Genomic DNA, 16,691 nt, shown 5'->3' with positions numbered 1-16,691 from the left:
TCTTTCAGGGTTGTTCTATTGAGGTAATATTCTATTAATCCATGTTCTATGTTCTATTAAGCAATATTAGAAAAAAGCTAGCATTTGTATGGTGTTCTAAGGCTTTTATAATGCATTAAAATATTAGGTATATATTTGACTGGATGGTTTCTGAAGTACCTACCAGTCCTGTGAAATGCAAATTTTTCCTCTTCATTTTTCTCTACTGATCAGTTCCCTTCTTCCTTATTTGTTCCAACTGACTGATTTCTGGACTACCTCATGGGGCAAAGTTTGGTTTTACCATTTCATATGACTCACAGAAATGTGTTTGAATCTAGCAACTATTATGTGTCTGAAGAGATACTTGAATCCAGGCCTTCTTGACTATGTCCACCAAACCATAGTGACTCCCTCTAAAGAAACTGGTAAATAAATGTGACAGCATATTACTGTGCTACTAACAAAAGGTGAACCTAAAAGAAAATGAGGAGTATTGGAAGAGTTCTATTAACTGATGAAAGATGACATAAACAGAATCAATATGACACATTTCTTGACTCTGCTTCTTGTGTGATCTTTGTCAGGTTACTTAATATTTGTGGGTCTGTTTCCTTAGCTGTAAAATGGAGATTGTACTAGATAACATAAAATTTTAGAAGATGGTTTTGAGCTGCAGGATTCTGAGAAGGCTTTCCCAAGTACTCTATTAAGAATGGTATTGGGGCGGCTAGGTGGCATAGTGGATAAAGCACCGGCCTTGGAGTCAGGAGTACCTGGGTTCAAATCTGGTCTCAGACACTTAATAATTACCTAGCCGTGTGGCCTTGGGCAAGCCACTTAACCCCATTTGCCTTGCAAAATCCTAAAAAAAAAAAAAGAATGGTATTAAAGAATGGCACTTGCAATCTAAAGTTCTGTTTTTGAATTCCAGTTTTGCCTTGAATTTGTGATCATAAATAAGATTCTCTACCTCAGTGTGCCTCAGTTTTCCTGCAAATGATGATGATTATGCAAATATAAAAATACTTAACATAAAACAATAGTAATAATTAACATTTTCAAAGCACTTTAAGGTTTGCAAAATCATGCATATATAAAAAGCATAATAATGTGCTTCTGCATATTATATGTATATATTAATTATATATAATTTAATCTTCACAGCAATATTATGAAATGGGTGCTGTTGTTATTCCTATTTAGCAGATGTGGAGCTGGAGACAGATACAAATTAAGTCACTTGCCCAGAATCATATGGATAATAAATGTCTGAAGCAGAATTTGAACTAGCTTGCTGTCCCCTATAAAATAAGGAAGTTGATCTACATAATTTCTCAGGTTCCTTCTACCTACAAGAGTCCTGAGCTTCTGTAAGATCGGACCCAAAGTTTTGGACTCACATGTTCTAAGTTCAGTCCTAGGTTGTTCAGTCATTTTTCAATCAGGTATGATTCTTCAAGTCCCCATTTGGACTTTTTGTTTTTGTTGTCATTGTTTTTAACAAAGATACTGGAATTTTTTGCCATTTTCTTCAACTCATTTTACAGATGAGGAAACTGAGGCAAGCAGGGTTAAGTGGCATACCCAGGGTCACACAACCAGTAAATATCTGAGGTTAGATTTGAACTCAGGAAGATGAGACTTTCTGACTCCAGGTCTGGAACTCTATTCACTGTACCACCTAGCCGCCTTTCAATCTTAGGGCCTGAACCCAAATAGTTATTTTCTCTCTCTGACTCCAAATCTACAGTGCTTCAGGAGGGAGGGGTAAGAGAGAAAGAAGGGAGACACTTTTAAGAAATCTTTGAATAGAGCCCTTTAACACCTCCATATAATGGTATAGAAGAAACAGAAACTCATATCTCCAAAAAAAAAAAGGAAGGAAGGAAGAGGAAAGACTAGATTATATACCCACAGGGATTTTTGTCATATAATCTGATAAAGTTCAGATGCTTTGCTTAAGTTAGAAAAATGTGTGTTATTTTAGCATGAACCAACTCTAGGCCTAATCACAAACTCACTTCTCAAGTCATATGTTCCATGCTCTCAAGTCTTGTTTCTGTTAGGGTCTTTCTGTGTTAATGAATTCCAAAACGTTTTTTAATTACTGTTTTTCAAGAAATAGCTCCACACAGTTCAGTCAAAGTGAGGGAGTTAACCAAAATGATGGGAAAACTGAATAGCAGTGTGGAAAGTATTTGTAAAGGAGAACTACTCTTTAAATGAGCTAAGTTCAGTTTGGGAGGAATAGTGTTTTGAGTTTTCAGGAAAGCTTAATCATATCCTCCTCGGGGCAGAAGACTTAGATATTAAAATGGCATTTCTTATTAAGAATAGGACATGTGGTAATTTGCATTTTTAAAAGATGTAATACTGCTATATCAGTTGAATAGAGAAGGGAGATTGGGAGGAGGTTATATTCTGAATTATTTCCCAAATGCAAACTCAAAACTACTTTAATATTCCATAAATTAATTTGATGCTCTGTGAATCTGTAGGCTACATATTATCTAGGGTCAGGAGGTGGAGGTGTGGATTCCCTACTATAGCCAACTTAGCATTGAAAGTTTTAAATTCTAAGGAAAACATGTTTAATTGTAAGGGAGAAGATAATATGTTTCTAAATAAGAATCAGAACTGGAAAGGATTTTAGAGACCATCTATTCTAAACTACAGCAAAAACAAATCCACTTTACAGAATTCTAACAAGTGGTCAACCACCCTCTGAATGAAGATGTGCAATGAGGGAGAACCTATTCTCTTCTTAGGCAGCCCAACTAAATCTACTTTTAAGTAACTCTAATAGCCAAAGGGAAGCAGCTAGATGGCACCATAATGGATAGTGGAGAAGGAAATGCCAAGAAAACCCCAAATGGAGTCACAAAGAGATTGAAAAATGATTCAAGGGGCGGCTAGGTGGTGTAGTGGATAAAGCACTGGCCTGGAGTCAGGAGTACCTGGGTTCAAATCCAGTCTCAGACACTTAATAATTACCTAGCTGTGTGGCCTTGGGCAAGCCACTTAACCCCGTTTGCCTTGCAAAAACCTAAAAAGCATTAATCCCATTTGCCTTGCAAAAAAAACCCCTAAAAAAAACAAAACAAAAAGAAAAAGAAAAATGATTCAACAATAACAACAAAAATTCATTGAGGATTTTTCTTAGAATCAAGCCTCTATCTCCTTCTGTACAAGTCAAGTCTTACAGACAGTTATCAAAACCTCTACTTAAATCTTCTCTTCTCCAGGACAAACATTCCCAGTTTTTTCAATTAATTTTCATTTTAGGAGCAGCTAAGTGACACAGTGGATAGAGTTCAAATGTAGCCTCAGACACTTATTAGCTGTGTGACCCTAGACAAGTCACTTAATCTCTACCTCAGTTCCTCCTTTGTAAAATGGAGATAATAATAGGATCAAATAAGATAATCATTGTAAAATGCAATGCCAAGCAGGTAGTAAGCTCCATATAAATGTTAATATTGATGATGATAAATGGATGATGATAAATTCTTTTGACATCTTGTTATCAGTTTCTAAATAGCCTCCTTAAAATTAGACAACCCAAACTGAACAAAGTACTCCTAGAGTTAACCTGAATAGCATGGCATACAAGAGTTATCACCATCACCTCATTTTTACAAGCAGGAATCCTTTCCTAAAATGTACCCTCAGATATAATGTTAACTTTTTTTGGTTGTTAAGTCACATTATTAATGAATGGTAAAGTTTCCCTTGAGCCTGGAGTATTTGAAGATTAGTATCAGAAAGGGGGCTTCTTTTAAAAATGCAGTATTTTCCCCCAATTACATTTAAAAACAATAGTTGTTTTTAAGTTTTGAGTTATAAATTCTATCCCACCCTTCCTCTTTCCTTTTCCTCCCCCCCTTCCTGAAATAGTAAGCAATGTGATATAGGTCATGCATGAGCCATCATTAGTCATTTTGTGGAATAAAACAAGAAAAAAAAGAAAGAAAGAAAGAAAGAAAGAAAGAAAGAAAGAAAGAAAGAAAGAAAGAAAGAAAGAAAGAAAGAAAGAAAGAAAGAAAGGAAGGAAGGAAGAAAGAAAGAAAGAAAGAGAAAGAAAGAGAGAAAGAAAGAGAAAAACAGAAGTAAAGAAAGACAGAGAGAGAGAGAGAGAGAGAGAGAGAGAGAGAGAGAGAGAGAGAATGCTTCAGTCTGTATTCAAACTCCATCAGTTCTTTTTATGGATATGAATAGTATTTGCTATCATGAGTCCATTGGAATTGTCTTGGATCATAGTATTAATGAGAATAGCCAATTCATTTGCAGTTGTTCATTGTACAATATTGATCTTACTGTATACAATATTCTCCTAGTTCTGCTCAGTTCACTCTGTATCAGTTCATATAAATTTTTCCTGCTTTGTTTGAAATCATCCAGCTTTATATCACAATATTATTCCATTATAATCACATGCCATGACTTGTTTAGCAATTCCTCAATTGATAGACATCCCCTCAATGTCTAATTTTTAGCTACTACAAAGAGAGCTGCTATAAATATTTTTGTACAAATTGGTTCTTGCCTCTTTTTTGTCTTTCCTTTGGAATACAGACCTATTGGTGATATTGCTGGGTCAAAGGGTATCCACAGTTTTATAGTCCTCTGGGTATAGTTCCAAATTACTCTCCAGAATGTTTGGGTCAGTTCACAACTCCATCAACGGTATATTAGTGTCCCAATTTTCTCACATCCTCTCCAACATTTATCATTTTCCTTTTTTGTCATAATAACCAATCTGATAGGTGTGAGTTGATCTCTAATCAATAGTGATTTAGAGCATTTTATGACAATAGATAGCTTTTATTTCTTTGAAAAAATCTATATAATAGGACATCTTAACCTCTTTTTGCATCATGGACACCTTTAAGACTCTAAAGAAAACTCTGGACCCCTTCTCAGTTATGTTTTCAAATCCAAGAAACAAATATCATCCATGCAAATCCCATAAATCATATAGAGGTCTATGGACTCACATTAGGAACTCCTGAGCAAGAGCCACATTGAATACCAAGTTAGAGTTTGGACTTTATCTACTAGGTGATTGTTGTAAGAAGCTTTTTTAATTAACAAAACATATCTGTCCTTTTACAAAACCCAGTCTTTAACATTCAACTTTTTAACTCAGTGACTTCAATTATTTCTCCTAGATAGATTTAGTTAACTGGCATTTAAAAAGATCTTCTCTGTTTGGCTCTCCATATTCTCATTTATTGCATTCAGATGGTATTTGAATATTGCCTAATTTGAAAATATTAATAAACAAGTAATGAAAGGACAGATGTTATTCTTAGTCATATTTTTTCATCCTGGATTGTTGAGAGGTCCGAGTGTTCTTCACTCTATAAACTGATAGACCAGGGTTATCTATTTTATTGTATCACTGGCTTTTTTCCTCCACACTGTTCCCAAAGAGAATCCCAAAGCTAATTCTTGGCAGGACTTTGGTTAATCTTCATAAGTTAACATAACCTTCTGTTCCTTGAACAAGACACTCCAACTTCTGACTTCTGGCCTTTTCTCTGACTGTCCCCCAAACCTGAAATGTTCTCCCTCCTCATCTCTGCCTCCCTGCTCAAATCCCATCTTCTGCAGGAAGCCTTTCCAGATCCCCCTTTAATTCCAATTAGTTCTTCCCCTTTATTAATTGTCTCCAGTTTGGTTTGTATATGCTATATACATGCTGTCTCTCCCATTAGTAAGTTTTTTGGGAGCAGGTACTATTTTTCCCCTTTCTTTGTATCGCTAATACCAGTCACATTGTTTGGTGCTTAATATTAATTGACTAGTGGTTATAATGGTCTCATTTTTTTCTCCTTTTCCTTTCACAGCTGAACCTCTGACACCAGGATGGGGAAACAGAACAGCAAACTACGACCAGAGGTGATGCAAGATTTGCTGGAAAGCACAGACTTTACTGAGCATGAGATCCAGGAATGGTATAAAGGCTTCTTGAGAGACTGCCCAAGTGGTCATTTATCCATGGAAGAATTTAAGAAAATATATGGGAACTTTTTTCCTTATGGGGACGCTTCCAAATTTGCCGAGCATGTATTCCGCACCTTTGATGCAAATGGAGATGGAACAATAGACTTTAGAGAATTCATTATTGCTCTGAGTGTAACATCCAGAGGGAAGCTGGAGCAGAAGCTGAAATGGGCCTTTAGCATGTATGACCTGGATGGAAATGGATACATCAGCAAGGCTGAAATGCTGGAGATTGTTCAGGTAGGTCTTTCTGTCTATCTGCTTTCCTAAATTTTTGAACTCAAATAACATCCAGGGGCATTAGAACCTAATTCATGCCCCAGATGAGAGGAAAAGTGAAGTAGCTGATAGTGCCATGGGAGGCCTACTACTACTACTACTACTACTACTACTACTACTACTACTACTACTGGTCGGTCCTTTTCTTCCTCAGACACTTACATATTTATCTGAGTCTTGGTTTTCTCATTTATAAAAGGAGAAAGGACATCTAAGACCCTTTCTAGTTTTATAATCCTAAGAGGAAGAAAATTTATGAAGATTTTTGAGGTTCAAAAGGTTTTGAAAAAGATACTTCCATTTTCAGAAATCTGCATTTAAGGGATAGCGGGAGTGAGTAGCAGAGGAGATGGAGAGATACTTATTATGATATTATTATAAAAAATCCTTTTCCAAATGTCTGAGAACTCCAGAAATCACTCCAGAAAGTGAGGCAGTGGCAACTAGCTTGTAAAGCATCTTAATCTAGTAGGAGATCTAGAACATCACAAAAACCTAGAGAGGAAAGCGTATGCAAGAGAGGGAAGTCAACAGTGCTAAATGTAGTAGAAATGTTGAGAAGGAGGAGAAAAGAACATCAGCTCTAGCAACTGTGAGAGTACTAATAACTTTGGGAAGAACTGCTTCAGTATTAAGGTCAGAAGTCAAGGGACCTTAAAAGACAATTGAGTCCATTCTGTGGGCAAGACTCCCTTAGAAGAAATGGAGTAGCCTTCATTGTCAATAAAAGGGTGAATAGAGTAGAACTGGGGTATAACCTCAGAAATGACAGAATGATATCCGTTTGAATCCAAGGCAAACCATTCAACATCATAGTAATACAAAGTCTGTGCACCATCCATTGATGTCAAAGAGGCTAAAGTTGACTAGTTCTATAAAGACCTACAACATCTTTGAGAAGCAATACCCCCATGTCACATTCTTCATAGGAGATTAGAATACTAAAGTAGGAAATCAAAAGGTAATTGGAAGAACAGGCAAGTTTGGCCTCAAGTACAAAATGAAGCAGGGCAGAGACTAATAGAGTTATATTGAGATAAACTGCAAGTTATACTCTTTTTCAACAACCAAAAGGCAATTCTACAGATGAACATCACTAGATGTTAAATATTAAAATCAGATTGATTATAAACTTTACAATTAAAAGTGGAGAGACTCTAAATGGTCCTGTAACAGGCTGTGACTCAGATCATGAGCTTCTTATTGCAAAATTCAGACTTAAATTGAAGAAAGTAGGGAAACCCTCAGACCATATGATGATGTTTGTTGCCCTTCATTCTTGAAGAAGACCATGACATCAGGGAGATGATGTCATGATGTACACATGAATTAGGGTGCTGTGTTAAGTCACCAGCCTCACTTTCTCCTCAGGAGTCATCTGGGTTGAGTGGTCAGATATGAATCAGGACAACTAGAGATGGCCCCAGATGTGAGGCATACAGTGTTAATCAACTTGCCCCAGGTCAGTAGTAGTAGTAGTATTTACAGCTAGTAACTATCAAGTGTCAGAGACCAAATTTGAACTCAGGTCCAGGCTCCAGGGCTGGTGCTCTATCCATTGTCTGACATATATAGTCAGATCTAGAAAACATCCCTTATGAATATGAAGAAGAAGTGAAGAGTAGAATTAAGGGGGTTAGATTTGATGGATAGAATGTCTGGGGAACTATAGAGAGAAGTTTACAATATTGTGCAGAAAGTAGCAAAAAAAAAATTCCAAAGGGAAAAAGAACAAGAAAGCAAAATGTCTCTCTGATATAACTGTACAAAAAGCTGAGGAAAGAAAGAAAGCAAAAGACAAAGAAGAAAGGGAAACACATAACCAACTTAATGCAGAATTCCAGAGAATAGCAAGAAAAGATGAGATTTTCTTAAATGAACAATACTAAGAAATAGAAGAAAACGATAGTATGGAAAAGACAAGAGATCTTTTCATGAAAATTAGAGATATCAAGGGAGCATTTCATACAAAAGTGGGCATAATAAAAAAACACAAATAGGTATTTAAGAGATTAATAAGAGGTGGCAAGACACATACACACATAGACACACACACAAACCATTCAAGAAAGATTTTAACATCACTGAATAGTCATGATGTTTGGTTTACTGTCCAAGAGTTAGACATCCTAGAAAATGAACTCCAGTAGGTCTTTGGAATCATTGTTGACAAAAAGCCTAGAGAAGGGGATGAAGCGCTGGCTGAGTTATTTAAAAATCCTAAAAGATGATGCTGTTAAAGTATTGCACTAAATATTGCAGCAAGTTTGGAAAACTCAACAAAGGCCCTTGAATTGGATATTCCAATCCTAAAGAAGGTTAATGTCAAGGAATGTTCAAATTATTGAACAACTGCTATTATTTCACATACCAGGAAGGATATGCTTAAGATTCTGAAAGTTAAATTAACTTCAGCAATATCTAAAATGAGAATTACCAGAAGAGTAGGATAGCTTTCAAAGAGGCAGAGGAGCTAGAGATCAAACAGCCAACATTAGCTAGATTATGAAGACAGTAGAGGCATTCCAGTAAAAAAACAAACAAATAAGAAAAGAAAAAAATGAAAACCCATGTACTTCTGCTTCATTGATTACACTAAAAAAAACTTTTGACTGGGTGGATCATAACAAAATGTGGCAAATTTCTCAGAGATGAGAGGACCAGATCATCTTCTTGTCTTCTGAGGGATCTTCATGCAACAGTTAGAACAAGCATGGAACAACTGATTGGTTGAAGATTGGAAAAAAGAGTTTGACAAAGATATATATATTATCACATTATTTATTTAACTTATATGCAGAATACATCATGAAAAATGTCAGGCTCGATAACTCAAACCCCAGAATTAAGGTTGCCTGGAGAAATATCAGCATTCTCGGATATGCAGATGATCTCACTTTGAAGGCAGAAAGTGAAGAATTAAGAAACATCTTGATGAGGGTGCAAGAGAAGAAAGTAAAACCTGACTGGAAGTTTAAGATTTAAAAAACTAAGATCTTGGCAACTGGTCTCATCACTTCCTGGCAAATAGAAAGAGAAGAAATGGAAGCAATGTCAGATGATGACTACAACCATGAAATTAAAAGACACTTACTCATTGGAAGGAAAGTTATGACAAATTTGGACAGCATATTAAAAAGACAGAGACTTCAACAAATGTCAAATATTTGCCAACAAAGGTCAAATCTATGTTTTTTAAAATATCAACATATGACATTAGGATTTGAACTATAAGGAAGCTGAGCATCAAGGTATCCATGCTTTCAAATTTTGGTGCTGGAGAAGACTTTTGAGAGTCACTTGGAAGATAAGGAGATCAAATAGGTACATAGTTAAAGAAATTAATTCATACAATTCACTGAAAGATCAAATACTGAAACTGAAGTTTAAATCTTTGGCCACCTAATAAGAACAGACTTATTAGAAAAGATATTGATGTTGGGAAAGATTCAAGCAAAAGGAGAAGGGGACAGCAGAGTATGCAATGGAAAGATGATGTCATGGAAACAATGAACATAACTTGACCATACTTTGACAGTAGTGGAGAATAGAAGGACTCAATTATGGTTCATGGGTTCACAAAGACTCAGACACTATTGAGCAACTGAACAACAAATGAGTCTAAACTCCTTATTTCACATAGGAGAAAACTGAGGCTGAGAGAGGTTAAGTAATTAATCAAGAGTATCAAAATTGTAAGTGTTGCAAGCAGAAATTGAACTCAGATCTTCTCCAAGTCCAAGCAATGCTTTATCCAAGAGCTGAAGAATAATCATAGTTAAATTTTTCTAGACATTTGACTGAGAAAGGGAGGTAAAGATAGCAGGTGAGAGATTGAGAGAATAATAATAAGTAAAATAGTGAATTGTTTTTTTATAAGAACAGGGGAGAAGGAGTCACTAGGTGGTGCAGTGAATAAAGAACCGGCCCTGGAGTCAGCAGTACCTGAGTTCAAATCCTACCTCAGACACTTAATAATTAACTAGCTGTGTGGCCTTGGGCAAGCCACTTAACCCCATTGCCTTGCAAAAACCTTAAAAAAAACAAGAATGGGAGAATTGGACATGTTGGAAACAACAATTATCATTGTCACTTATTCAAAAACTGATTAACTCCTTACCAGTGAAAACTTCTTCCAGAATAACAGGCTTTCTTCTGCTGACATGCAGAACACTTTGTACAATAGCAACAAAATATTTAAAAAAAAACAATTTTGAAGGACTTTGATTAATGTAATGACCAACCACGGTCCTAGAAGGTCAATTTAATTAACAATAAGTCAGTGGATTTACTGTGCAGAATGAGATGTAAATCTTGAATCTTGACCAATGATAGTGATTTATTTTGCCTGACTATGCTTACCTGATACAAATATCTTTATGTTGGAAGAGATTTATAGGTGGAGGAATTGAAGCATTTTCTTAAAATGCCTATGAGATGGAACATTATTGCTCTATTAGAAAACAGGAGGGACAGGATTTCAGGGAAGCCTGGAGGGATTTGCATGAACTGATGCTGAGTGAGATGAGCAGAACCAGAAAAACACTGTACACCCTAACAGCAACATGGGGGTGATGATCAATCCTGATGGACTCACTTATTTCATCAGTGCAACAATCGGGGACAATTTGGGGCTGTCTGCAATGGAGAATACCATCTGTATCCAGATAAAGAACCATAGAGTTTGAACAAAGTTCAAGGACTATTCTCTTTAATTTATTGTCTGATCCTGTTATCTCTTATACTTTGTTTCTTTAAGGATATGATTTCTCTCTCATCACACTCAATTTGGATCAATATACAACATGGAAACAATGTAAAGACTGACAAATTGCTTTCTGTCGGGGGAGAGAAGTGAGATTGGGGGAAAAATTATAAAACTCAAAATAAATACAATCTTTAATTTAAAAATGCCTATGAGAAAACAGAATGAAGGTCGTCAGAAACACAGACAGAGATGTGTTTGGGAATAATATGGTGAATTCATCATGTATTTTACAAGAAAGGCAAGCTGCTTATAGTACAGATTCTCAGTGTGATACTCCTCATGTTCTACTTTGTATCTGGAAATGCTTGACTTACTGTTAGTAAAGTTCAGAATCTTTTTTAAAAAAAGAAAAATTAATTTTCTCTGCTTTTTGGAGGATGAAGTTGCCATTAAGGCCATTGAAGGCATTAGCTATTTTGTTTTTGACAGAAAGAACTTAAGGAGATACATGAATAATCACAAATAATTATAAATCACAAATGCACCATCATTCCAAACCAGACTTTTTGAACTGTTTTCCAAATTGCTCATCTGAGTTTCCTCTGATTAGATTTTCTATAGTATATTGCACAACAATATATTTCTGCTTCTGTTGATCTTCACCCAAATGTCTTCCATTGTTTTCTCTCTCAGATTTCAGAACTTGACACATAACTTGACACATAGTTTATGTTTAGTAAGTACTTTTTATTCATTCATTCATTTTTTTAAAAAAATTTATTTTAGTTTCAATTCACAGAACAAAATACGCATTTCCATAACACAGTATAATAAAAAAGATGATTGTATGTGAAACTACAAATCTGCTATGTACAACTTGCTGGTCCCTCCAAATATACAACAAATTTATCATGTAGATATCTTTTTCCTTTTTTCTTCCCTCCCCACCCCACACCCTAAAGATGGTTATCATTAGAAACAAATAGGCACATGCATTTTATATATATATATATATATATATGAATTATTCTATACATACTTCTTTTCATTGGTTCTTTTTATGGATGCACATAGCATCTTTTTCCATATGTCCTTCATTTTTAATTTGTGTCTTTATAATAATCAAAATTATTTAGTCTCTCAGTCATTCTCAAATCAATATTGCTGTTATTATAAATGATGTTCTCTCAGTTCTCATTTTGCTCTTCATCATTTCATGTAAGTCTTTCTTTGCTTTTCTAGGAAAATGAGTTTATCATTTCTTATTTCATAATAGTATTCCATCACAATCATACACCACAACTTGTTCGCTCATTCCCCAACTGATGGGAATTCCTGCAATACATTCTTTCTTATAGTACAGTGCTATTGCAACTCCAGTTATCCACCCTCCTTTTGAATAAGGTATACCTTTTTAGAACCATAGTCTAATCACAAGCTCTATTTCAGCAATTTCTATGAAATAAAATTCATTTTCTTACAGTAAGATCACTTGTTCAACTTGCTTTGTTCATACTTTGTGAATTTATACATCTGAGATCATGGGATTTAATTGCTACCTCCTTATCTGGATTTTGTCTCATATGAATTACCAGACATATCTACTGCCATTCTATTCTCTACAATATAGTTGTTCTCCATGTTATCTAATTCAGTGAATATACATACATAATTTTCTACTTCATTCCTTTTCCATCTAAAGTACTTTAATTAGATTAGAAAGACTCTAGGCAACTATTTTTTCCCAGTCATTATTATATATGCTATATCCCTGGCCAAAAGTTTGTAATGGTACAGAGATTCAAATTCTATAATCAGATATATCTCCTTAATCAATGGTTCAGGAATGGTGTGATGATGCCAGAGTACCAGGAGAAAATACATAAAGCTTCCTTTTCCCTCTCCCAAAACAAAACAAAACCAACAAAGTAAAAGCTTCCTTCAAACATATTTAAAAACTATATAATATCTAATCCTGATCAGGAAATCAAGGGGAAAAATCACAGTAAATCATTTTTTCCAGTTTATGGCAATATAAGAAGACAGAGATGTCTACAGACACAGGGACAGAGTCCTTCCAGGAGTGGACTGCTTAGAGCTTTCTAACCAAAGGAGGAACTGTGCAAACAAGAAGAGGTCCCTAAACTTGTGTATAGTGAAGGAACAGATGCCAACTGGAAATTCTGATGCTCAAAAGTGAAAAAAAAATTAAATGATTTTATATCACTTTATAATTGATTCTATTCCATAATTGATCCTTTTCCATTTTACTCAAACCACATTTGTCTCTTTGCTTATGAACTAAGTTTAGAAATTCATTCTCTAGCTAATTAATCAGTGTTCTATTTTGCCTCAAGGAATTTTGTTATCTTCGAGGCTTGCATATGGGACAACAAAGATTCTGTTGTGAAAATTCTAATGTGAAAATTATCTCACATAATCAGAGCTCACATACACAATTCTATACAAACAAGGAGGAAATGGTGTGTGAAGGAGAATAGGTGACACTTGAATCTCACTTTAATCTGAAATGGTCAAAGATTGGAACAATAGACAGAGTTGGTTATAGAAAAAAATACTTCACTCAGTGAAAAAACAGGAAGGAAAGGGAAAAGGAATAGGGGGAAATAAGAGAGAATTGTTGTTCAGTCATTTTGAACTGTCCAAGTCTTTGTGCCTCCATATGAGGTTTTCTTGGCAGTGATACTGGAGTAATTTGCTATTTCTTTATCTTATTTTACAGATGAAGAAGTTGAGACAAACAGGATTAAGTGCCTAGGATCTCACAGCTAAGCTCTATCTACTGCACCCTCTAACTGCATATTTAATAGTGCTTTTGTATTTGACCAGATGTTTCCTTGTGTCCCCTGATGACCAGTGGCTCACATCTGTCAAACACATAGCCAGGAGTTAAGAAAGCAGTCAGTGGCAAGCAATGGAATGTGACATATTTTCTCTCTCTCTCTCTCTCTCTCTCTCTCTCTCTCTCTCTCTCTCTCTCTCTCTCTCTCTCCTCTCTCTCTCTTTCACTGTCTCTCTCAGATAAGGCTAGGGATTGATGGTTCATTCTAAAACAAATTAAGGTAGAAGGAAAGCTCTGCACCTGTTGGTTTTCAGAATTATTAAAGGTTCTAATTTAAAAGGAGCCAGTTAAAGCCAATGTCTTTGTCATGGCACCAATTTAATTCACTCAACAAGAAAGAGAATAGTATGCCACCATGCTCCAAAAAAATAGTGAGTCAGTAATACTGATCAATCTTTCTGGTCCTTATTTAACAGTTTCTGGCAGAAATTTCTGTCTAAACCAGTTAGTGCAGTTGATGTTCCTAAAGCCAAAGTTGTGGATTGGCTCCCTTAATGAGATCATTAATACCATGATGCTGAAATTCCTCGGGTTGGCCAGAAACAAGACTGTGCTCTTTGTCACTGAGCTTCCTTGTCTTGACAGATGCAAAAAAAAAAGGCAATGCTACTGAAATTGGGTGACCCAAAGTGAGATAGGCTGAGACCAGACAGACTAGAGGAGTGCCTTAGGGCAGAACCCTAACTCTGATGGAAAAGAATGTCTTTGTGTCATTCTATGACTGGCAAGTTGTAGGCATTTAATAATTGCTCAGTGAATTAAATCTATTTGAATTGGATTGAAATGAATTGAAAGTGCTTTGTAAATTGTAAGGTCCATGTTAGATACATGGTATTGTGTCACTCCCCCTCCCCCACCCCAGCCTTATCCTGATCACCTTGACTTCTATCAAAGAGAAAGAAAGCTGGAATTTGACTCTTAACTTGGACTGAGTTTTTTCATCAGTTATGAACCATGTTCATGTTGATTTGATCTAGAATGCCTTTCATGCTGAATTTCAAAAGTCTGTTGCTTTGAGGGAGTGGGGAAGAAATGGAAAACACAAAGAAGGGAAGAAATACTGAAGGGTGGGGGAAAACACACATGTGCACTTTTACCTCCTCATGTTTTGTGATCCAGCTTAGAACCAGTCAGACAAACATGGTCTGTACTGAGCTAGAGCAGATCTCAGGTTGCCCCATAGTGCTTTATTCACCAAGAATAGATATTTCAAGCTTAATTAAAAACAGGATGTCCCTGTTAGTCTTTTATTGACATGGCTAAAAATAAAGAGAAGCAGCCTAGCTTCTCTCCCTCATATTCTCATTCTCTCCCCCCCCTTTCTTTTCCTCCCTCCTCTCCCCTTCATCTCTTTCTCCTTCCCATTCTCTCTTCCACCTCTCTCTTTTCCTCATCTTTTTTCTCCCTCTCTTCCCCCTCATCTTCCTCCCTCTTCCTCTCTATCACCTTCTCTCCCTCTCTTCTCACTCATCTCTCCCCATCTCTTTTTTCTGTACTAATCTTTCTCTCCTCTTCCTCTTCGCACCACCCCCATTTCTTTTCATTCCACTTTCTTTCCCTCCCTCCTTCCCTTCATGTTTTAATTCCATTAAAGTTGAAAAAAATCTGAGCTAATGAAAGGCTTGATTTGTTCCATATTACTGCCTGGGGTTCTGTCATTTCTTTTCATGGGTCTTGGAGCTACCACTTTTGAAGTCTCAATTCAATTGTATTTATCTTATTTTCACTGTTAGAAGGAAAACAGAGGTTCAAATTATCCTCAAGTCCTTTCTATTTGGTTTTGTGTAAAAAAATGTAGACACAGCAAGGTTTTAAACTTGGGAGACTGGGTAAGTGATGCTGCCACAGACAGAACTGAAACCTGGAGGAACAGGTTTCTAGGACAAGACAATAAGCTTTGTGTTGGTCATAAATTCCTACCTAGCCTCTAAATCTTAACCCAAATGCTACATCCTCCATGAAGCTTATCTAAGCTCTCTGGTGAATAATGACTACTAGTCCCAAGTTCAGAAAGCATTTATCATGTTCTACATGTATCCTTTTTATTTTTTTATTCTTTTCTCTTTTTTTCAGTTACATGCAAAATTTTCAACATCCATCCATTTGCAAGTTTATGAGTGCTGCATTTTTCTACCACCCTCCCTTCTCCCCTCCTCCCCACTACAGTGAATAATCTGTTAAAGCTATACATGTACAATCATATTTTATATATTTCAATATTAGCCATGTTATGAAAGAGGAATTAGAACTAAGGGGGAAAACCATGAGAAAACAAGAGGAAAAAAGAAGTTATGAAATTGAACATAGTTTGCTTTGCACTGCATTTAGACTCCATTTTTTCTCTGAATATGGATGACATTTTTCATAATAGTCCTCTCAAGATTTCCTTAATCACTGAACTGATGAGAAGACCTTCATGCATAATAGTTGATCATCTTACAATGTTGCTGTTAATGTGTATAATACTCTCTTGGTTCTGCTCCCTTCACTTAGCATAAGTTCATGCAAGTCTTTCCAATCTTTTCTAAAATTTGGCCACTAATGATCTTCTCTGTTTCTTAGCTAGTACCAGACAGTTTTTAAAAATATTTTTCAACTACATGCAAAGATAGTTTTCAACAAGCTTTTTTTTGTAAGTTTTGAGTTTCACATTTTTTTTCCTCCCTCTTTTTAACATAGTTTTAGATCTTGAACAGCTGGGTCACTTTCCTTTGCATTTTTTCCATTAATTCCCTTGATATTGTTGACCTTTTGATTCTTGACCTTGCTCCAGATGAATTTTGCTAACTACTTTTTCTAGCTCTGTGAAATAGTTTTAAATTTAATTTGGGTAGAAATGTATTATATTAG

At 35.7% G+C, this 16,691-nt stretch overlaps 1 protein-coding gene across 5 annotated transcripts in view; it reads left to right on the top strand.

Annotated features, from left to right (window-relative positions):
* NCALD (neurocalcin delta) overlaps positions 1-16,691 on the top strand; it is a 534,430-nt gene that overhangs the window by 488,550 nt on the left and 29,189 nt on the right. For all 5 annotated transcript variants that reach the window (XM_074200739.1, XM_074200735.1, XM_074200738.1 and 2 more), the window contains one exon: positions 5,835-6,231. In XM_074200739.1, the coding sequence (XP_074056840.1) occupies positions 5,854-6,231 (378 nt within the window). In that variant the 5' untranslated portion in view covers positions 5,835-5,853. The remainder of the gene's footprint in view (positions 1-5,834; positions 6,232-16,691) is intronic.

Source organism: Macrotis lagotis, chromosome X (genome assembly GCF_037893015.1).
Source record: "Macrotis lagotis isolate mMagLag1 chromosome X, bilby.v1.9.chrom.fasta, whole genome shotgun sequence".
Taxonomy (NCBI): Eukaryota; Metazoa; Chordata; class Mammalia; order Peramelemorphia; family Peramelidae; genus Macrotis; species Macrotis lagotis.
This window is presented reverse-complemented; position numbering and strand designations above follow the sequence as displayed.